General features: G+C 42.9%; 1 protein-coding gene and 1 long non-coding RNA gene across 3 annotated transcripts; one reads left to right on the plus strand and one right to left on the minus strand.

Annotated features, from left to right (window-relative positions):
• Positions 1–3,740: 3,740 nt before the first annotated feature.
• On the minus strand, positions 3,741–19,825 carry perp (p53 apoptosis effector related to pmp22). 2 transcript variants are annotated; one of them, XM_088610672.1, is made up of 3 exons: positions 19,446–19,825; positions 9,354–9,494; positions 3,741–6,145 (listed from the first exon to the last, which is right to left on the minus strand). In XM_088610672.1, the coding sequence occupies exons 1-3, from the start codon at positions 19,774–19,776 to the stop codon at positions 5,931–5,933; spliced, it is 687 nt and encodes a 228-aa protein (XP_088466798.1). In that variant the 5' UTR covers positions 19,777–19,825; the 3' UTR covers positions 3,741–5,930. The 2 variants fall into 2 exon arrangements, with proteins under 2 accessions (XP_088466798.1, XP_088466799.1); XM_088610673.1 differs by lacking the exon at positions 19,446–19,825 and adding an exon at positions 15,693–16,073.
• Positions 16,521–23,199, plus strand: LOC148645979 (uncharacterized). Its single transcript, XR_015928008.1, has 2 exons — positions 16,521–17,050; positions 18,834–23,199. It is a non-coding gene; the product is annotated as an uncharacterized LOC148645979 (long non-coding RNA).
• The last annotated feature ends 265 nt before the right edge of the window (positions 23,200–23,464 follow it).

Below are 23,464 nucleotides of genomic sequence, written 5' to 3' on the forward strand. Positions count from 1 at the left end.
CCTTCTGGAAAAGACAAACAGGCAGACTGTGGGCTTTGTGGATCACAGGACCCATGTTCACTTCAACAGTGAGATCAGATTCCAGGTCAAATGGTTATAACTGGCTAAGAGGAACAGAGGGGCCTTTGGTTATACTGAGAGATTGAAATCTAAAGCACTGTCAACAGTGTTCTGCATCGTGTGTTATCTACAAAACACACAGTGGGAAGTCAAAGAAAATGTCACTTGTGCATTTAGAAGCAGTCCTATACCTGTCACAGCCTTTTCCCGTGAAGAGAATTTCTGGTTATTTCAGAGAAAATTATGTATGATTATATGGTATACAGATAACAGGTAGAACAGCTTTCAGGATTCATTGTTTTCCACTTTGAAAAACGTATATAACACTTCATCGTTTACTTTAGTTAATCACAAAACAGGTGGAATGAGGTGGAGAAAAGGAAAGATTTGAAGATATACAGCTTAAGAAAAAGAAATGAAATAATTGCATTCTAAATATAAGGACCGACCCCTGTACAGCCTTTAGATTTTAGTACTGAAATAGCCTTCAGAGCTGTTTTAACTGTGAGCGATTCAGAGGCGTTATAACATAGTCTTACAGTCTTTTTCGTTCCTCCACTATGACGATGCCAGTAGCAATAGGAAGAATCAGGAAAACCTGCAAGTCGTTCATAAGGAAAAGTTTATTTTCCGGGAGTTCGGGTAAACGGACAATTCCCGGAAATCTCGTTTTGAAGTAGACCGATTACTGCAGCGGTGATGTAAAGTAATTCTGCTGAAATTTGAATCTGTCACTGGCGTTTTGTCTGTACATGCTTGAAGCTTTTTGCTGGAAAGAAGGAAGGCGTGACCGATACCACCCAAGGCGGAGATCGGGGTGGAGGTCTTGCGCGTGTCATTGTTTTGTTCGGACTAGTCTGCGGTAACTAAAGAGCTTGTGTGTACGGGGTCCATGAGAAAACACCTAGACTTTGAGGTCAGTCCCCAGAAGAGCAATATTGGAAAAAGAGAAATTATATAAAGTGCATTATGAAAATGCATTCATATATTGCATCGTCACAGACAACCTCAGCAGATTAAATGCTGCAATCCTAAAATGTCCAGTAGGTGGCGCCACCGTGTTAAACCTGTACTAGTGCTATTTACAACCGGTGCCTACCAGCCGTTTGCTTTTCATGCGTGTGAGTCTTTCATTAGTTACAATTAACTGCAGCATATCATATTTCTGCCGTTTATGAAATCTTTCAAAGGTACAAATGCATTAACAGCAAAAGTAAAAAAAAAACAATCACCAAATTGCTTTCACTGTTTTAAATCCACCATTTTCAGACTGCTTTATGCAATACAGGGTAGCTTGGGAAACTGAGCCTAACCTGGCAAGCAACAGGTGCAAGGTGGGACACACCCTAGATAGTCCACCGATCTATAACAGGACAAAGACAGACACACTCACTTTTCACTCACTGGGACAATTCACAAGGAAACATATTGACCTCCCACCATGTCTTCGGACTGTGGGAGGAAACCCACATGAACACGAGGAGAACATACAAACTCCACGCAGATAGCGCACAGGAATGGAACCCAGGGCCCAAGCAGCAACAACTGCTCGTGTTTCGAATTACTTTGTACAATTATATCATTGCCCACTAACTGACCGAAACAGCAGGACATCGGTTAAGAAGCCCATGTAGTGAGGGAGAAAGCCTGGCTGTCTCTTCACTCAGGAGAGCTTGTGAGTCCCCAACACTAGTGCGAGGGGCAGTGCGACTGTTCGCACTACTGACATCACTCCTCGTGCTCAGAACCAGCTCAGGTGAGGGCTTTGTGGATCACGGGACCCATGTTCACTTCAACTGGGACTAAGAACAGCTGAGATCAGATTCCAGGTCAAATGGTTATAACTGGCTAAGAGGAACAGAGGGGCCTTTGGTTATACAGAGAGATTGAAATCTACAGCACTGTCAACAGTGTGCTGCATCGTGTGTTATCTACAAAACACACAGCGGGAAGTCAAAGAAAATGTCACTTGTGCATTTAGAAGCAGTCCTATACCTGTCACAGCCTTTTCCCGTGAAGAGAATTTCTGGTTATTTCAGAGAAAAGGATGTATGATTATATGGTATACAGATAACAGGTAGAACAGCTTTCAGGATTCATTGTTTTCCACTTTGAAAAACGTATATAACACTTCATCGTTTACTTTAGTTAATCACAAAACAGGTGGAATGAGGTGGGGAAAAGGAAAGATTTGAAGATATACAGCTTAAGAAAAAGAAATGAAATAATTGCATTCTAAATATAAGGACCGACCACTGTACAGTCTTTAGATTTTAGTACTGAAATAGCCTTCAGAGCTGTTTTAACTGTGAGCGATTCAGAGGCGTTATACAACAGTCTTATTACATAGTCTTTTCGTTCCTCCACTATGACGATGCCAGTAGCAATAGGAAGAATCAGGAAAACCTGCAAGTCGTTCATAAGGAAAAGTTTATTTTCCGGGAGTTCGGGTAAACGGACAATTCCCGGAAATCTCGTTTTGAAGTAGACCGATTACTGCAGCGGTGATGTTAAGTAATTCTGCTGAAATTTGAATCTGTCACTGGCGTTTTGTCTGTACATGCTTGAAGCTTTTTGCTGGAAAGGAGGAAGGCGTGACCGATAGCACCCAAGGCGGAGATCGGGGTGGAGGTGTTGCGTGTGTCATTGTTTTGTTCGGACTAGTCTGCGGTAACTAAAGAGCTTGTGTGTACGGGGTCCATGAGAAAACACCTAGACTTTGAGGTCAGTCCCCAGAAGAGCAATATTGGAAAAAGAGAAATTATATAAAGTGCATTATGAAAATGCATTCATATCTTGCATCGTCACAGACAACCTCAGCAGATAAAATTCTGCAATCCTAAAATGTCCAGTAGGTGGCGCCACCGTGTTAAACCTGTACTAGTGCTATTTACAACCGGTGCCTACCAGCCGTTTGCTTTTCATGCGTGTGTGTCTTTTATTAGTTACAATTAACTGCAGCATATCATATTTCCAAGAGTTCTGCTGTTTATGAAATTTTTCAAAGGTACAAATGCATTAACAGCAAAAGCAACAAAAAAAAAAAAACAATCACCGAATTGCTTTTACTGTTTTAAATCCACCATTTTCAAACTGCTTAATGCAATACAGGGTAGCTTGGGAAACTGAGCCTATCCTGGCAAGCAACAGGTGCAAGGTGGGACACACCCTAGATAGTCCACCGATCTATAACAGGACAAAGACAGACACACTCACTGGGACATGTGGGAGGAAACCCACATGAACACGAGGAGAACATACAAACTCCACGCAGATAGCGCACAGGAATGGAACCCAGGGCCCAAGCAGCAACAACTGCTCGTGTTTCGAATTACTTTGTACAATTGTATCATTGCCCACTAACTGACCGAAACAGCAGGACATCGGTTAAGAAGCCCATGTAGTGAGGGAGAACGCCTGGCTGTCTCTTCACTCAGGAGAGCTTGTGAGTCCCCAACACTAGTGCGAGGGGCAGTGCGACTGTTCACACTACTGACATCACCCCTCGTGCGCAGAACCAGCTCAGGTGAGGCTAAATGCGCCACATCATTCCCCATCAGGTGGGCGACGAGAAGACACAAGAAACTCACTTCTTTAAGAAAACTACAGCCTCACAGCCCCACTGACAGAAGCAGAGATTGGAAAAACCTGTGTATATTTTTCAAAAACCAACGCATCAGTGTTATTTAAAAGACTCGTTTATTTAGAATGACAAGGTTCTGTTTAAAGGTTTTTCAAATTTCATTGCTACAGGTCTTGCTTATAAACTTCAAATGGAGCACCAGAGTAAGTGAATGTACTGTATGTTTTTTAATATTTATTAAAATACACACTTTTTAACCCAGATCTCTTTACAGAGTTGGAAACAATTATTTCACATGTTAAACTGAAACCTCTACAACAGGACTGAAATCTGGGAAATAAAAATGAATTAGTGAAATAAGAAATTGAGTACAAATTTGCTAAAATTTGAATATAATACACAGCATGGATTAGTATTTAACCAGTAATTAAAACTTCAAAGATTATTAACTTGCCATTTACAGTTAATCACTGCAAGGCAAAATCTTAAAACAAATAGTCTAAACATACTTTATGTATTCATTTAAAACAAGTAGAAAATGATTTTAAGACTATACAACAGAGGTCTGAAAATGCTCCCCATCAACAATATTTTCAAAAGAGAAAATGTGTGTAATGATTCACAAGCTACGTGCCTTAATAGATTTCAGGGTTCATTACATGAAGATCTGTTGCCTTATACTGGTAATTCTCCAGGGTCCCAGCCCCAGTATTCCTGTTTCACTGGCAGGTTCAATGCGACTCCATAGTTTACGCCTCAGCATAAAAAAAACACTTGTAGATTTTAGTGCAGTTCTGTATCATACAGATCATCCTCACGTCACTGAATTATATACTGCCAGTTTTAAACTGCTTTCCCTGTATCTAACTTTGTTTCAGAAAGAAAGAGATGTGTAACTTAATTTCAACAATTAACTTTCATACACCCAAAGAAGACTCCCTAGCTGAAACGTTTCTTTTCTTCTCTTTTCAGCCAGGAATAAACCTTTACTTGTTAATTTCAACAATTTGCATAGTACTTACAAACAGTACTTTGCAGCAGAGTTTTTTAGGGGCTGTAAAACACTTGGCAGCAGAAATACTGCAGAAACTGTTCATTGTTTCTGGGGAGTCCAGAGTCAGGGAAACACTACATGCTTCCGAAGTGATTTTACCTCCTCTGAAGATGATTCAGCTTGGTTGCCACATCCCAATTCCTTAGAGTCAGACTCGGAAAATCAGTGCAGGGTCTCATATCAGCTAAAACCAACTGGAGATAAAATTAACTTCACTCCTACTAATGCAGCCAAACTTGATTTTATTTCTTTTTAATATTCAGAGACTATTGGCATGCCTGGAAACCTACAGTATATCATTTTTCAGACCACAGACAAAAAACAAAACCCCAAACTAATAAAAGCTTTTATTCTATAACCCCGGAATACATTAAAAAACACTTTAGTAACTACAACATTCTTTAGGAAATGAGTACAAAAGCCTTGTGTATAAAAAGCAGTAATATCTAAGCCTTTGTGGCAAATATTCAAAAAACTCGCAATGCTCTAAGATATGAGAATGCGTAGCACAACGTTATCAGTATGGCCTTGTACAGCCCGTTTTAGAAAACAGATAAAAATACTCTTATTAAAATGTTTATTGTTCAAATGAATCTCATCTACAGAATAAGAACATTCCAAACAATTTGTTTACACTGATTGACCCTGTGGATGAAAGAAAACCGTTTCATTTAATTGTAAAATTATTATACGCGATATGTACCCAGCCAATTCATTTGCCAAGAGTGGGTGCATTTTTTGACAGCACACCATAGGGAAATTGTATTACTCTTCACACCCTCTTCAGCTTTGTAGTCACCTCCCTGTACAGTATAAAGGATTTATTTAGCGTTATTCTGGTTTTCCCAGTGTGCTTGTTCGATGTCAGGTTCTAAGTAAAACAGCCACACACAGCGAGACTATTTATAAAAATGTAAAAAAGCACATTCTTCCAAATGCAAAAGTTTCATTTGTTTTCCACTTCCAAGGAAAAATAAAGTCCTGTATAGAGATGTAAATAGCAGAAAGAATTCTGTTTTCTACTTCCAACCACCGGCTTGTGCGGTTTCATAAACTGTACAGCTAAAAAAAAAAGAACAACTCTGTAGTCTTCCAAGGAACCGAAGACCGAAGCCGGGAGCAGACACTACGCATTCCTCTGGAGTGAAAAGACACGAGAAGTGGAAAACAAACTCCGCCCACACGTCGGTGTGAAGAGAGGGGGGCGCCCAGCAGAGTTCAGGCTCGGGGCCTCTACGAGCTCTCGTAGAGGTACTTGGTCTTGGCGATGCCGGACAGCTCGTCCTCGTAGCGCGGCAGGCAGCAGAAGAGGATCCCGCAGCCGATCATGAGCACGGTGGCGCCCCAGCCGAAGCCGTAGGCCCAGGTGTAGTCGTAGTGGCCCTCGTAGATGAACTGCTCGCTGAACTTGCAGGGGTAGACGATCAGGGCGATGAACTGCAGGATCACTGTTGGGAAGGGTGGAAACGCTCGTCACGAGCAGCACCAGAGAGAGCCCGGTGCTGACCCCCGGCCCCGATTCGCCACAGAAAGACAACAGACCCACATTTTCTGTGAGTGAGAGATTAACGTTATGAAGCACACTGGTAATTTTTTTCAGCGATAGCATTTTTTCATGCTTGATGGCTGTTTACTTGGATTTCTTTAGTAGTAAAAAAATTAAGACAGATCTTGCTGATTAACAGCAGGAAAAGATATTTCTACAGCTGCCAGCCGCTAACTCGATAACTTGGTCAGGCTGATTGAAACGCTCTAGTACTGTGCAAAGTCTACAGCTGCGGGAGATGTCCAGTACTGTGGCTAATATATAGAAGGCAATTCTTATTTAACAGTAAATCCAGACAACACATTTTCTGGAGAATAAAAAGATAGCAGTGTTGCTCTTATTCAAGGCTATGCGGCTGTCCCTGAAGGACTGCAACTGCTGTTATTTTGGGATTCACACATCAGTGTTACTGACATGCTTGCTACCAGCTGACAGGCGTGTGTGAGGCCAAGGGAGTCCAGCACAGATTCCTCATGACAGCACTGAGGGCCTCCCAGCAAGGCTGATCCAGCACAGGCAGCCTCCTGGTACGGACATTTCAGGAATGGAGACACAGGTCAGTACTGGGGGCGGAGTAAGAGCCACCAGATTCTTCGGATTCCTAAAGGGATGCTTTATCACTGCTGCCTGTTGATGTCTCCTACGCAAAGTGGGAGACCTGTTTTCTTCTTCTTTCTTTTAGTGTTCAATGTGAGAAATAAAAAGCATTAGTGCTATGAGCGCATCATTTCACACTTGTAGCTTTAAAAACCCCGATGGAGAAGCCACGAGGAAATTAAAAGTGGAAACCAAGATGAACACATTGTATTATTCCACTAGTCTGGAGTGGGTGCCTAGCCGGCTCTGGCCAATATCAAACTCATCTATCCATGGGAGCAGGAGAGGCTCGGTTTTACGATAAGGCAGAGCGCTTATCACACAGTCAAATCAGTTGGTCTGTTTGTTGCTTTAACTTGTGGACATGAATCACTCCAGATCACCCCTGCACACTCACACACTTTTCCATTGCGACACCAAATCAAATCAGGTTTCGCTCTGCGGGATGAAGACAACTGTAGCTCCTTTTGACTCACACCCTTCAATTCCAGGAACTCACTGCTCACCCTAGATAAGAAAAAACTGTAGGTGTCTGGTGCAGCCTGAAATCGCAGTCATCTACAGTGTCGGTCAGAGTCTGTCGCGAACCCGGGCTCACACCTGGCAGGACAGGACCTCTTCGAGGTAGTACTGTAGTGCCCATAGACATGGAGTTTCTAATACGACTTCAGAAACATCCTGTCTAGTAGATTATATCTGATCCATGTGCCAGATTCTTATTCTTTTTAAGTGTGGTGGAAGATGACTGAGTTTAACGTCCAGAATTGTAATTAAAAACGGTGAAGATACAAGCTGTGTTGGGGTTATAGCGCTAGAACTACACAGTACTCCACATATACCTGCTACTGTGTCCCAACAAGAAATGCTGATACTGCTTATAGAGATGATGGAAATGAAAAAATGTTTTCTGTGACAGAGGGATTATACAATTTTGTCATCTGCGTTTTGTACTGAGAAGATGAAGATGACAGCGTGCTGGCCACACACACACCAGAGTTTTGAATTGGGTGGTGCTGATAAGATAATATCACTTTATTAGCCATATACAATTTCTTGTACTAGGAATTTATCTTTTCGCACACCCCAGCTTGCTCTCCACGAAACTGAAATGGAAATCTAATAAGTAAATTGATTCTTAAAATGTAAGGAGCCTTAGGAAAATATATAACAAAAATGTAACTGCTGTGCTATATGCAGATTGTCAGAAGACAGTTTTGTCAAGACAGGACGTCCTATCTAGATTACCAAATTAGCTGAATGAAATTGCTGAGCTTTGCAAAAATATGTTCTGGCGCTTCCTTTTTGTCTCTATTATTGTTTCTATGTTGTATCTTTCTTGTCCTAAGGAAAGGGGAAGTTTTAGAAAGTGCTGTATTTTTCCACTGCATTACAACATCTTTATAAAAAGCCTTTGCTGTCTGTAGCAAGTTGAGTCTCTGACGCACTCTGCAGAGTGACAGCAGGGCTCCCAAGATTGCAATATTGAAATAAAGACTCAGGTGAGAACTCTCTCTCGTGGCTTCCTTGATAGGTATATTACCATGACAAAACACACAGGCACACAGACAGGGAGAGAGAAGCTTGGGGTCAGAGCGCAGGGTCAGCCATTTATACGGCACCCTTGGAGCAGTTGGGGAGAAGGGCCTTGCTCAGGGGCCCAACGGAGTAGGATTCCTCTGCCGGCTGCAGGATACGAACCGGCAACCTTCCAGCCACAGCCTAAGCCACAGAGCCACTGCTCCTCCCCAAATTCACACAAATCCAACTGATCCATCAAAGACCAGGATTAGAAGCAGAAAAACCCCACAGTGGTCTGTCCATCAGATTATAAAAGCACTGTGAGTGATGGTTACCTGGTCAGGGCCATCAAATAATTTCACACGCTCTGGGAGTGTGGAACAAGATACCTAACCACGCTGTCAAAACAGAAACCCCATATTTCTTTCTAGAAACTCTGGGATGAGTCAAGTCCAATGAAATCCAATATCATGTTTAGGAATACAATTATGTGAGAAAGGACAGTTTAAAAGTCACACTCTCAGCATTGCTATTTGTCTGTTTCTGTGTACTTTCACATCTCATGTCCCTTCTTGTGCTGTGCAATTGGTTGCAACTCGATAATAAATATACAAAAGTCCATCTCGGGAATTCCAATCCAGCTGAGCTCCACCAAGAGGCTTTGCAGAATGCCTCAGCATGTCTGCTCTGGTTTGCGTCCTTCAAGCATTTTTAATATTTTAACTTCTTCCGTCCTGAGGCAATCTGTTTTTAATTGGAATCACTGAACCACACCAAGCGGAGGCAGCCCCTGGTTCTGTGATGCCAGAGACACCATACTGGTAGGAAACCATCCACATAATTAACTGTGAACTTGTGGGAATGACACTGCAGCGCTTTCCATATGTAGGAATAATAATTCGATTGCTTCTCACATGGTCGTCCAGTGTGGCTGTACAGCGCAAGTCCAGATAGCCCTGCTCAATGCCCCATGAACATGCGGTGACAGAACTTACCGGCGAGGAAGAGGAGGGTGCCCACGACCGGGAGAAGGCCGACGATCAGGTTGCAGCAGAGCGCCATGCAGGATATGATGAAGGCCACGATCAGCACGATCAGTCCAATGATCATCAGGGCTGCCACTGCCTTGGCCCAGGCTGCAAACACACAGGACAGGAGAGACGCCGGGTCAGTGGGGAGGCCGAGCAGACTTGTCAACAGTATCCTTTCCCGTGTTTAGGACAAACACAGCCTGCACACAAGACCGGGCCGGACCGTGTCATGCAGCAGACTAAAGATCAGACAGCTGTACAGGCAGGAATGCCGCCGTAATCGCGCTCTTGAAGGAAGAGATGTTTTCGGTGGCCGATACACATCGAGGTCAAACACATCACTATTTCCACAGAACCCGTCACGATCCCATCCCAGCGCTGTTGGCACGGGCCTCTGTTAACTGAGCCTGCCCAGCGCAGGCCTACTGGAAGGAATAACGGACGATTAGAATTAGCGGCCGAGGAGAGAGATTTAGAAACTCCCCAGTCCGAATTCAGGCTTCGACTGCCCACTCACTGCGTCCCTCTGAAGAAACCACTGACCCCCTCGTGGCCTGTCCTAGAAACACAGGGCCATGCCAGGCTGGGATGCGACTCAAGAGCAGCAGCTTGAGAGCTCTTTATTAATGCACAGTTCAATCCCTAGTCCCTTAAAACTGACTTATAATGGTCTGCAAAATCACCTACGCATATTAAGAAAAATCTAAATAATTAAGACTTGTGAAATAGCACATTGACCCATCCCTTACATTTAAATGATACCAGGAGAGACCAGGAGCAAAGTAACAACAGCTCAAGAGGCAACATGTTTAGTAAAGGAAAGCAGCTCCTGGGTATCTGAGCTGCCCAGGGGTTTGCAGTTGGTTACTTGGATAACTCGGGAAGGAGCATGTTTGTTAATCATCCAAGATCTCGCGGTCAGGGTTCTTGTCTTTGTTTAAATTGCTTTCACGGTGTGGAATTGGAACCATGAGTCTTGAATTATTCGTCAGATCAGGGGGGAGACACAAACCCGTTGTCTTGCCTGAGTGACACAGGCACAGCTCTTCCCATAGAGAAATGAAAAGCCCAGGGGTGACATGGGTTTGCTGCCAGATTATATATTATCATATTGTCATGTGATATATTATTTGATTATATATTATCAAGTATGATTACAAAGGTAAATGAGCAACAATAATTGTATGTATAATATAATAGATAATGTTGTGAATACTGTATTTAAGAGTTGTGTTACTGTTTTTAGGCAGTAGGATTAATTGACACACAACTTTACCTTTCCATACTAATATGCCTTAGATAGCCATTTTAAAAACTAATTGGAAAAATGCCTTCAGGTTTAACACCTCTGTATGTTCAATGCTGATCCTCCTATAAGTTAAGAAACATTCTGCTGCTGACTTCAACAAGAATATAATGACAATAACCAACCTTATAGGTTTGCTTAATTCTTGCTTTTTGTACATTAGTTACAGTTCTAGCACTGGCTGTTGAGTTATATCAGTTCTAAAAAAGTAAAGAAAACATTAGAAACAAACTAAAACCCAGCCTTCGCCAACTGAATTTCATGTCAAGATAAAATACTATTTTTAAAATGTACTTAAGAATTATGTACACTCTTTTAAAATACATTTATTTAATTATATCAAATTAAGTAGTGTTTAATGAGTGGTTAGTGGTGAGTGGTGTACATTTCCTCCCCCCACCAAAGTCAGGCACAGAATCAGGAATTGGAATCATAATTCCATTTTCTTTTCCGTTTTTAATATCATGGAACAGGAATTGGATTGAAGAGAGATCTGTAATTGACCAACTGGAATTGACTCCCATCCTGCATCACTATTTCTAGTCTTGTCTAACCTTAGTGTAGAATGTGTTTCTATTCTCATAACATGTCCATCCATTATTTAATCAAGAGTCCACACATGGGAAGTATTAACTGTAATAAATACAGAGCTAGCAGCACCAGGTTAGAGCGCTACTCACATATGGACAATAGGGGAAAGCTGAACAAACTTCTGCTTATTTTCTTTTGAGGAAGAACAGTTTGCATTATTGACAATGTGTTTTCTCCAAATGGAGCAGTATTTTTGGCATGACATTCCAAGGGGTTGCTTTTTGAGGGCACTCCTCTGTGATGATTAGTCTTACCATCAGCTCTCATCATAAAAACCTGATTTTGGCACAGCATGTCAAGTCCTGTCCCATCATCTTGCTCTGCATCAGCAGTTTGCTGTTTGTGGTTGTCCCATCATTAACATATATTTTATGTTTCGATGCAAAGTCTCCCTGTTTCCTCATACTCATATATTCCTAAACAAAACACTTCCTGCCTTTCCTTTTCAAACCATACATGTTGCAACTCCTACCCCTCATCTGGTTGTGAGATTTAATCTCTTGTAAGATGTTTTCCAGAACCATGCAGTAGACTGCAAACTTAAAAAGCTACTGGTCACGCAGCCTGTGTTGCACTGGGCAGCCTGAACTATGTCTCCTCTATGGGAAGAAGAGTCTCCAAGGTTACTATGATGGAGCCTGTAGGATTCTCAGGGTCCATGCTCTGGCATTGTGCCGCCATCATCAAGCAAGGAATGGAGGAAAGCAGAAAGCAATACTCATTGAAAATGCTCTCAGGGTGCGTCTCTAAATTTGTCCTCCAGAACAAATGCCCCCCACTTTTCAAAACCCCAAATAAACCCTATTTTTCCTAATCTATGTTTCATTAAAATTGAACGTGCACAATATGTATAGAGTTATGCCTTTAAACTATGCAGGCTGATTTATAATATTAAAAAAAGAAAAAAAAGCAATTTTCTTTATAGCTTATTTTATTCCAGTAAGGTCTGTACTGTTCTACCCTCATTGCAAATGATCAGATCTTGATATGCCTGACCTGAAAAATAAACTGCAGAAAATTAAATCTTAATTATTAACCTCTAAGCCACTTTGGTCTGTTCAGTAAAGAAATTTACTTGGCTTAACAAGATTTAAAAAAAAAAATCTGGCAAGTCAATAGAACTTAATTTCTCATTTGCAATGACCCAGAGATCCATCTAGAGAGCAGGGCATCTACTGGAGTGAAATAAATGAAGTCCGTGGCTCAGGGGTTCAACAGCAGTGTCCTTTCCAGGGCCTGAGCCCCCAGTCTACACCCCCACACTGTGCCCTAACTCTGCGGGGCTGCTTTTCATCACAACCTGCCATCTGTCTCCAGGCTCGTTTCTCTCGCTGTTTTGCAGTAGTGCCAAGTTTTTCCGAAAGACAGCTCTAAATTTAGCAGCAGATACCGTCACTTCTGGAGAAAGTGGTTGAAAGAGAGTTTGTTACAGCTCATGACTGACTGGAGAACAAGATGTTACTTACAGCTGTCTCTCCTGCCCAGAGATATGGAAATATCACAAGCTTGAGAGGTTATTTTCTTTATTGCGTTTCCTCTTGGAAATCATATAATAGTGTTTTTGTCTTCACACATATTCCCCCTAAAAAATATAGTTTAACGAAAGCAGACAAAATGACCACTTTGTCAGTGGTCTGGTTTTCCCCAGTGGGACTGGTGATATTCTATGAACTCACAGATACATGTTTGCCTCCCTCTCAGATTCACACGTCCCGATATTTTCTTCCAGCTCCCAGATCTACTTTGGGTCTCTTTACCTCCGCAGAGCAAACGTCTTTACAATTGTGAGAAAACCCAGCTGTGTATCGGCAGGCTGCTATCAGGGCACAGGAATGGAAACGCTGTTGAGTGCGTTCCACTGTCTTGGCCAATGGAAACAAGCACCTGGAATCAATTAAAGTGAAGTTCAGGTGTTTCCTTGTAGTAGACGAATGATCACCTGTTCTCTTGTTAGGTAGGGACGTCCCTTTTCAGGCCATAAGGGCCCATGGGGGGTGGATGGGGGGCGAGGGCCACCCGTTTTCTCAACCATCTGACTCTGGAGGTGGAGGTGATGTGGTCAGCATCAGGCTCCGGCCGGCCTGTGACCCCCAGAAGGATTAACTACCCCTGTACTCATTTGGACAGCAGGCTGAGTGGACCTGGGAGCCATCTGGAAGGAACTAGAGCTACATCACTTGCCCCTACCTGGGATTGAACCCGGGACCCTCCGGTCAGGAGCTAGACACCCTTGCTGTCTGAGCTACCACAGCTCCGTTCTCTTGTGATCCAATGAGTTTTTTCATATCACGTACTCTGCAGACTTCAAGACGGCTAAAAGCCTGTGAACCACTTAGCTGACCTGCTGTTCTGTGGGGCAGTCCCAGCACTGCGCCGCTCTGTGTGTGTGTGTGTCTGATCAATGAAGTGCCCGTGCCTGCGTCCATACAAATCCCAAAAGAGAAACGAATGCTTCAAATCAAACTGCAAAGGCTTTATCAGCCACAGAATGCAATCAGAGAAAGGGGATTTTTTTTTAATTAGAAAGGGAGACAGAAGGCATCGTTCTCTTGCCATGCTCCGAAATCAAATGCGATCGCGCTTCTTCTCTCATACCATGTTAAAGAGTGACAGGCCACAGAAAGGTTTTTTGCTGGGTGGATAAATCAAAAGGTACTATCAGGTACTGTGTCATCTAATTGCTTTCCAGCTGAGGCCTGTTCCTTATAGTGGGAAAAAAAACACTCTTTTCTCCTCACACCGCAAACACCACAGTATTGTAACTGTGATAGTTGTTACATTATTCAGCGACCTGGTTTGAAAATTCCCCCTCACTGCCACTCCACCCTGTTCACACCAGCCACTGAACTGACACACAGGAGACAGATCCTCAAAGAAATAAATGTTCTACCAGCCCAGCCGTGATATGTTGCTATTTGCGTCACCTTTCAGTCTTGCAGCGTTTTTTTCTTAGCAAAGACTAGCAATGTTCCAACACGTTTGATGTTGTCGGATAGCCTCCGTTCCCAAGATTTTCACTCTGGAATGAGTGCGCCCGGAGACCATTCTCCCAGTGCAGCTCTGCTTCCTGCAGTCTTGGCCGAAACCTTACGAGCCCGGCTCAGAAACCCGCAGATTTAAATCCATGAACATCCCGCGCAGTTGTGAGAATTTTAAACGATACTTTCCCGAGCTTGTTAAATGTCTTTTAAAACGTGATTCGTTTTGGGAACCACTTACAACCCTACCCATCGCCGTCTGAATTTAAAAATTAAAATATTTTAACAAGTAATAGGTTTATTCCATGCTGAAAAGAGAAGAAAGAAAACACAACGTTTCGGCCGCGGAAAAGTTGTGTTTTTCTTCTCTTTTCAGCATGGAACAAACCTATTACTTATTCCTTTGCAGCCAACTTGGCTGACGCAGTTACCCACGTAAAATATTATAGTCCAGAAATGGCAGGTTTTTAAAATAACAAATGCGCTTTGGTTCCCCTTGTCAACCGATAGGCGAGACAAACCGGTCGCAGTGAATAAGAAGACTGTTAGACGTTATCATTTCATCTGAAGAGTTGTATGCGGGTCGTGTCCGCACCTTTAACTAAACTAAGCGGTGGGAAGGCGCGGCACGGAGTGATCAAGGTCCAGGCGAGCGCAGATCACCCTGCCTTTGTCCAGCTTCATGCACTGGCAGTCAGTCTTATTTACACAGTCTAGTCAATCGCTTTCTTTGTTCAACGACATAATGTTAAAAGATGACAAATCGTTTTGCCGATACTAGTAGCACAGCGGTTTACTGTAAGTCCACGTAGAAGGAGCAGAGATTGCTCAGTACATACACCTTGCTGGGAATGTGTCGGAAATAGGATTCCAAGCAGAAATCTGATACAAGGACAGAATAGATTCCCCCCGCGACCGAAACAGTTTAAAAAGTTAAAGAGACAGCATGCCTATCTTAACGACGAACGCGTCCGATTTCCCCCTACATTTTAAACCGGACCAGCATAGACTATGATCCCCTAAACCAGTAGATGATGGATTTTAAAAGTTTCTTAAAAGGTCACATTTCGAGAGAAACACATCACACAAAATGGTTACTAGTGTTGCCATATTATCTCCACCCTCACCTGAAGACTGATCCGGCTGACACAGACCCCAGCAAAATGGCTACACAGTTAGTCCGCCAACTGCAGGACTAAAAACGATGTTTTTAAAAAAACAAAAGGCAGACGATGTTCTAAAAACAGTTTTGTTTAAGTAATTAAAACATGATCCATTTCAACTTTTGGTCTTGAGTATACCTGTTAGGGACGTCGTATGTCTGTTCGTTTTCTTTTTTTGCGTTTCACAACAGTACATTTAGAAGTTTTAATTATTATCACCATCGTTGTTGTTGTTATTATTATTGACAATAATATTATTACTTACACTCTGCCATGAGAGACTTGCACTCCCACTCTTTGTTTCGGCCTATTGGTCGGCACTGCTTCCACATACTAGCATAGTGAGTCTCGGCTTCGTCTTCCACCCAGCCGGACGCGGCGCAGATGGCGATGAGGTCGAATATAATGGCAAAGAGCAACATCAGGGGCAGGATCCACCTGCACCGGGGGTACGCAATCCCGCAGCGGAACATCTTCAGCGCACAGCCGCAAGAGCACACTTCTCAAAGAGCCGCAGAAAAACTGTCAGGGGAAACTCCGTCTGCTTCGCCTGGCACCTCAGGGGCGAGATACTCCGGCTTCTGTGGGTGTGTGTGTGTGTCTGCCTCGCCCCGGCGCGCAACCTGCCGGAGACCCGCAGGACAAGTCTGGGCTGGGCCGACACACCCTAAGCGTCATCCGCTGCATAATCACCTCGGCTCCGCAGACCCGCCGCTAGACGAGGGGCAGGGCTCAGGTTACATGATTTGGGTAACCCTTCCACCGCCAGTTTTCCTTTGTCAAGTTAACTTATTGTAAATACCCTGGTAAAATGAGCAAATCATGCTTAAAAATCTACCAAACAGAATTTAAACGTATTACGGGCTGATATTTATTTTTTAAATTCTTATTATGGACGCTTCTTTTTTTTCTAATTCCACTTCTGAATTGTTGACAGCTTTCCAAACGTGTACTGTATCGCTTACGAAGAAGCGCCAGGCCGTGTAACTAAAGCTTATCAATGTTGTTTCCAACAGGAAGGCGGAGGAATGAGGTTGCTATGGTGCTCTGAGTAATCATTAGACAATGAGCAAACTGATCGCAGCAAAAAATGACATACAGTATGCTAACAGCAAAGGAACTAGTTTTATTTTTTACCTTGTCTTTTCTCAATACTTTCATGGCAAGAGCATATAATTGGGGGGATTTTAAAACGTGTTTTAAAACATGAACTTTAAATCCAGGATTGATCGCTTGTCTCTCGCTACGGGGAAATTAAATTGTACGGAAGTACTTATCTTCAGTAGTCTAAAAAGTATTAACCTAAACATTATTTTTTATACCATGCTATACATAAAAAAATGTAACATAACGCTCTGCCACCTAATTGGGATAAACTGTTCAAGACGCACAAAGGTTTGGGGGAAAATGATGTTTTTATTTTACACCGAATAATTGTCAGTTTTGTAGCAGATGTGCAATGTACACAATGGTTTTGGGGGGAGGGAAACACAAAGTTAGAATTAATTGTACATTTTGATTCCGTCTAAATAAAATGATTGTGTTCATAAATTCTCAATTGCAGTATCACAAACAGCAGATTAATAACTTTCCTGGTTCCCGAACCTCCAGACAGACATTTCAGTAAGTCCCAGACTTTTCCGCTCTCTTAGTAATAATTTCTTACTTACAGGTGTGCTGATTTAACCGATGGGTATTTTGGTAGTGCGTTTCTAAAAAAAGTATAACACAGATTGGTCTGGTTTTACATTACATATGTTTTACAGCTTGTTTTTGTTTTGCGTAGACAGTAAAATTAAGACACTCAGAGACTACCGCCCGTACCGCCGGTACTCTTCGGATCAGATAGCTCCTAGCAGCAAAGCGAGCCCCAGATCTCTAATGGTCTCCTTGTGTTTGTAACCCTCGTGTTATTGATGATGGGAAAAAGCCAGATCTAGCCCAGCTCTGTACTGACAGCACTCAATCCCGCAGGCTGCTTGTGGAGAACGACGATTTAAGAGCAACATTTTCATATGCTAACGCGGAAACGCTAGAGGGTAGTTTGGGATTCCCATCCACCCACCCCAAATATTTAGAAATGAATGTTGTTATTATTAACATTTTTGGTAATTTAACTACAATATGCACATATTCCTTGGCAAAAATATTTTGCACACTGTTTACGCGAGTTGGTATTTACTTATCAAATCAAAAATCAAATCATATCAAAGATTATTTATCAAATGCACAGCAATACAGTGCAGCAGTAGTTGCTGGCAATGAAATGTCTTTTCTGCGAGCTCAAAAGAATCCCAAAAATCACAAGAATCACAAAAATCACAAAATTAAGGTTACGAAAATAAGGTTACATGATAATAGATAATAATGTAATAGAAATGGAATAAAACTCAATATGAATGGAGCTGCTATGTGTCCAGGGTGTATGCAATATATTATGTCCACGTAGTGCAGTATGCTGAATACAATGAAAACTGTATGTCCATTTTATTCTCTAAAACGTCGCCGAAGCTTGGTTAAAATGTAAATTACTGTTTTGAAACCATGTCATCAGGACACACACAAAAAAGTTGGATGTATTTTTCCCAAGAAGAATACACTGTTCGCAGTGTCGATTTCTTAACGGGATGCTGAATTCACTCCATGTTTATATAAAAAAGTAGATTCCATTGCATTCCTTGATAATGGCTTAAAGTAGGCCACAGAGGCTGACCTAAGATAGACTGAAAAAATAATGTTGTTTGTCTTTGTCAGTAAATACTTTTTTTTGCTATATTCAGAAATTCACATATTCAAAGCACAACACATCAGAAAAAAAGATAAATATATTGAAAAAAGGAAAAGTCTTGATTGCATAATTCAAATACTCCGCTGTGGAAAAACTAAATTAATGTAGGTGCACAAAATTACGTGAATCAGCATGAATCAGCCACACAATTAGTTGAATGGCCTCTCTGCAATAATAATGGTTCACATGATTTCACAATAAATGCACCTGTTGCTCTAAGCGCAGATCAGAAGAAATCTATAAAAATCTAGAAAAAATGTAAAAAAACAGATATCCTTTTGAGGACAGTGAAGTTGATCATTAAGAAATGGAAATATACCACCCACACACTGCCTAGATCTGGCTGTTCCTCCTAAACGCACAGTTGGACAAGGAGTAAACTGGTTAGGGAGGCAACAGTGAGCCCAACAGTGACTTTGAAAGAGCTAGAGTTCAATGACTGAGATGGGACAAATATGCTTCAATCAGCAATATCTTGGTCACAGCACAATCTGACCATCTCCAATCCTGCAACAGAGCACCTCTGTTCACTACGGTTCAGCTGTGTTAGCCTTCTTCAGGTGTAGAAGAAGAAGGCTCCACCTTCAAAATGTTGTGTTTCTTTTCTTCTCTTTTCAGCATGGAATAAACCTTTACTTGTTCCTTGGCAGCCTACGTATGCTGACACGGCTACCTACTTGAACTCCCTATGAAAAACCCCAAACCTGTAGCACAATTGGGACTTTGTGGTCTAAATGCAAAGAGTCACGTTGGACTCAGACTCAACAGTGTTTCACCCAGTCAACACCCTCCCCACTGTGGTGGTGTCAGTGTTATGATATACTTCTGCTTCTCATCACCTTTCACCCAAAGCACAAGGCCAAAGCTACACTGGAGTGGCTTAAGAATGTGATGAGTTTTCTTGAGGCTCAAAGACATGGGTCAAATCCTGTTGAGAGTCTATAAAGACTTGGGAACTGCTGCCTGTACATGATTCTCAAGCATCTGGAGAGACCTTGAGCAAATCTGTCACGAAGCATGGGCAAACAATTCACCAAGCCGACCTACCCAATAAGGCCAGTGGCTGCCAAAGGTGCTGCCACTAAATATGGCACTCAGGGGTCTGAATCCAAGCAACATTTTTCATCTTCATTTTCATCTTGTCTGACACATCTTTCATTCTCCTGCCGTTTACAGTGACCTATCTTGGAGGTCCTCAGTTTGAATAGTACCTCAACGTGTTGTACTTACATTCTGACATCAGAGATTTGCAGTCATAATTGTTGTTCTGACCTCGGCACCGGCTCCACATGTTGGTGTAGTCGGTGCCGGAGTCGTTTTCGACCCAGCCGGACTTGGCGCAGATGGCGATGAGGTCGAATATAATGGCGAAGAGCAACAGGAGGGGCAGGATCCACCTGCACCGGGGGTACGCAATCCCGCAACGGAACATCTTCAGCGAAACACAGCCGCAAGAGCACACTTCTGAAAGAGCTCCGGTCGTGAGCCCGTCTCCGCCTGGCACCTGTGTCGTCTGATGCCCTCGTCTCTGAGTGCCTCGCCTGAGCATGTACAGTAACATGAAATATAAGCAGAAAACCTGCTTGGTACCTGCAGGGCTGGGCTTGGGCTGACATTCTCCGAAGCGTCATTGGGCACAGAAATCTCTTTCTACAGCCTGCAGGGGTTCAGAGGCGCGTCGTGGGTTCCTATACGAAGTAAACTACAGTTGGAGAAGTTTGCACTGTGGGTTAGTCTGACAGCTGAATGGGAACTGGTACAGGATCAATATTGCTTGGTGGGCTCTGTAGGCAGTCCTGCAGAAAAGTGAGTGCTATAAATCTATCTACTTTGTTGACTGTAAGAATGAACACTGAAACCCAAACCAGAGAACACATGCAGAAACTACTGGAAAGTGGATTTAAACCTGAGCACGGGAGGCACGTCTTCACATCAGCTGCCCATCCGTGCTGTTAAAGCTGACTTCCCAGCCCCTCTGAAGAAACAACTGGATGAGATCCAGGGATTTAATTAACAACTGGCAAGCAAATGAGCTCAAAGCGCTGAGCACTCTCCTTTTCTCTGTAAATATTCTTAGATTCTTATTTTAATCACGTCCAGTCTGATCTGATCTCAATGTAGGACTGAAAAGAATTTGAAGATAAAAATGTAATGATTCTGTCTACAAGTCAAACCCAGATGCTTCTCCAGGCTAGGAACTTCCAATAAAAGGAAGAAAATCTGTGTTGCGCCCGTATTAGAAATGTAATGATGAAGTCTCGTTAAAATAGCACTACCTGCTGCTCTGGGGGGGCCTCACTTCAGCTGTGAAAGAAAGGGGTATAATGTCTAATTCACAGGGTTACAGCGCTGGCTGTATTAAGAAACTGCCATCTGTTTCAGCTCAACATTTTTCGAAGCCAGGTTTCTTAACAATGGGTGAGAGTAGCAACTGTTAATGTAGGATAACAAACAGGTCTTGAGAAGCCTGCAGGCTTCCAGCCACACCCAGCTCAGTGCTGTCAAACCGGTCAGATCTGCTTTGGGCGTAGACCTAAGTGAGGCTTGTAGGAGTTTTCAATCAAGTCAGCCCAGGCAGACTGCTCCAAACACTGCGACAGATCTTCTTTCCATTTCTCTGTGTGCTTTCTCTCCTGTGTCTATGAGAAGACACGATTAAACTCTCGACTTCTTCTCCCTCGATGAGTGTTTACGTAATATAAATGTTTACTTTGGAAATTCCCCAGGAATAATCAGAGAATGTTGGGACGTTGAGTGTTTACCACTATCTAATCGATTTCAAATAAAAACAGGAAGATCTTTTTCTATATTTCGCTAAGGGGCATAGAAAGGCGTGGCTGGTGATCTTGGATTAGAGGCTTATGATGTCTTAAAGATGTTTGTGTTAGAAACCAATAGGTGTCAGGACATGTGTGGTGAAAACTGTACAAAAAACAACAAAATAATTGTGTAACAGGAGGAATGGCTCCTAGATTATTCAGAAGACAGAACCTTCACACCCTTTATCCCCTCTTTTCATTCTATACACGAATTTCGAAATTCACGGAAATTATTTAACAAAGATCGGCAATTCTTTTGCAAATAACCAAACAGTTCTAGTGATTCCCCTTTAAAAGTAAATTAATGCTCAAGAATCTGTTGAGAATCTGACTTTGTTTGAATACAAATAACATTTTTTAGTTTCAGAATGTTTGACCCGTTTTATAATTATATCTTAAACATACCCGTCCTTATACACTGTAACAGTTACGCACGTGATGAAACGAAGACAAATCGAAGCCAGCGAATGAAACAAGTTGGTTACTTCAATGTGAACATGCTGGACCCCAGCATATCTGAGCGGGGGCTCTGTGGCTCAGGATCTGTGCCTGTGACTGGAAGGTTGCTGGTTCAAATCCCACAGCTGGCAGAGGAATCCTACTCTGTTTGGCCCCTGAGCAAGGCCCTTCACCCCAACTGCTCCAGGGGCGCTGTATAAATGACAGACCCTGCACTCTGACCCCAAGCTTCTCTCCCTGTCTGTGTCTCATGGAGAGCAAGCTGGGATATGTGAAAAGATTAATTCCTAATGCAAGAAACTGTATATGGCCAATAAAGCAACATTACATTACATATCTAGATCTGATTTTTTTTTATTTCTTCTATTTCACTTGCGAATGTGATGAATTCGGAGCAATTTTCACCACATCTGCTTTACCCCGTGTTTCTGAAGTCATCAATCTCGTCTACACCCACTTCACACCTACTGTGCGTGTAAACGTGTCTATTTTAATTAAATATAAAGTGACAAATTCTGTTTCAGAATAATCACTCAAAAACAAGCCAAGGAGAACGCGGTAGTTAGCTTGCGATCCAGACACAGTAGCTCCCTCTTGTGGTGAAATAATCTGCTTAGCAGCTAGAAGCGAGTTGCAGTTATAATGATTATAATTAATAATTCCTTACACTTATATAGCGCTTTTCTGGACACTCCACTCAAAGCGCTTTACAGGTAATGGGGATCCCCTCCACCACCACCATTGTGCAGCCCCACCTGGATGGTAAGATGGCAGCCATAGTGCGCCAGAACGCTCACCACACATCAGCTATCAGTGAGGAAGAGAGCAGAGTGATGAAGCCAGTTCAGAGATGGGGATTATCAGGAGGCCATGATTGATAAGGGTCAATGGGAAATATGGCCAGGACACTTCTTACCCCTTAGGGGTTACACCCCTAGTCTTTTCGAGAAACACCCTGGGATTTTTAATGACCACAGAGTCAGTCTCATCTGAAGGACGGCGCCTGTTTGTGGTTCAGTGTCCCCGTCACTATACTGGGGCATTAGGGCCCACATGGACCGCAGGGTGAGCGCCCCATGCTGGTCCCACTAACACCTCTTCCAGCAGCAACCTTAGTTTTTCGGTTGATTGTTTCCTTGAAAATAACTCCCTTGCATCTTATACGGCGCTTTTCATCCCACAAGAACTGAAAGTTCTTCACAAACAGGAGGAGGCTGTGAAGTGGGTGATACGGTTATCTACCAGCAGGCCCTCTGCACAGCAGACCAGGCAGACAACTAAAAACTCCAGCAACTGAATTAAGGCCGGGATGCTACAGAGACCTGGTTGTGCAAGTGCAGAGACTGCCCCCTACTGGACAACCAATGCCACTTACAGCAGCAACCTGGGTTTCCTGCTGGGCTCTTTGATCTCCGTTACTGTTAAGGCATTTGACCCTTACGTAAATTAGTCTAGAATTTCTGGGTTGATGTCCACAACAAGGACTTGAAACAGCATGTAGCGCCACGCAGGGCGCTTTAGCCATACGCACGCATAAGGCGGGCTGAGAACAGTGCCTACGGGACTGTATATAGTGGGGCGGAGGCTGGGAGACAGCCTCTCCCCTTCGTGTTTGTGTGTGTTTGTGTGTGTGTAGCGCTGTAACCCCTGTCCCTGTGTGTGTACCTTTCCCTGGTTCGAGTTAATAAATGTGTTGTTCAACCCCATTCCCTGAGTCCCATGCCTGCTCTATTCCGTACCGAAACCCGTGGTCGTTACAGTAAACTCAATTTGTAGACGCAAATTTAGATTTACATGAACCATACCTATACCGACATAGAAATACAATCGTCCTGAGGGGGGGTGTTATTTAGCTGCGCATGACACTCAGAACAGTAACCCCATGAGAACTGCACTGTGCAGCAAATGTCGTTACACGGCACTGTGAGGACGGGGCACGTGTGCCCAGCCCAAGCAGCGGTCACCAGAAAC

Source organism: Lepisosteus platostomus, chromosome 17, assembly GCF_059453375.1.
Source record: "Lepisosteus platostomus isolate fLepPlt1 chromosome 17, fLepPlt1.hap1, whole genome shotgun sequence".
In the NCBI taxonomy this organism is placed as follows: Eukaryota; Metazoa; Chordata; class Actinopteri; order Semionotiformes; family Lepisosteidae; genus Lepisosteus; species Lepisosteus platostomus.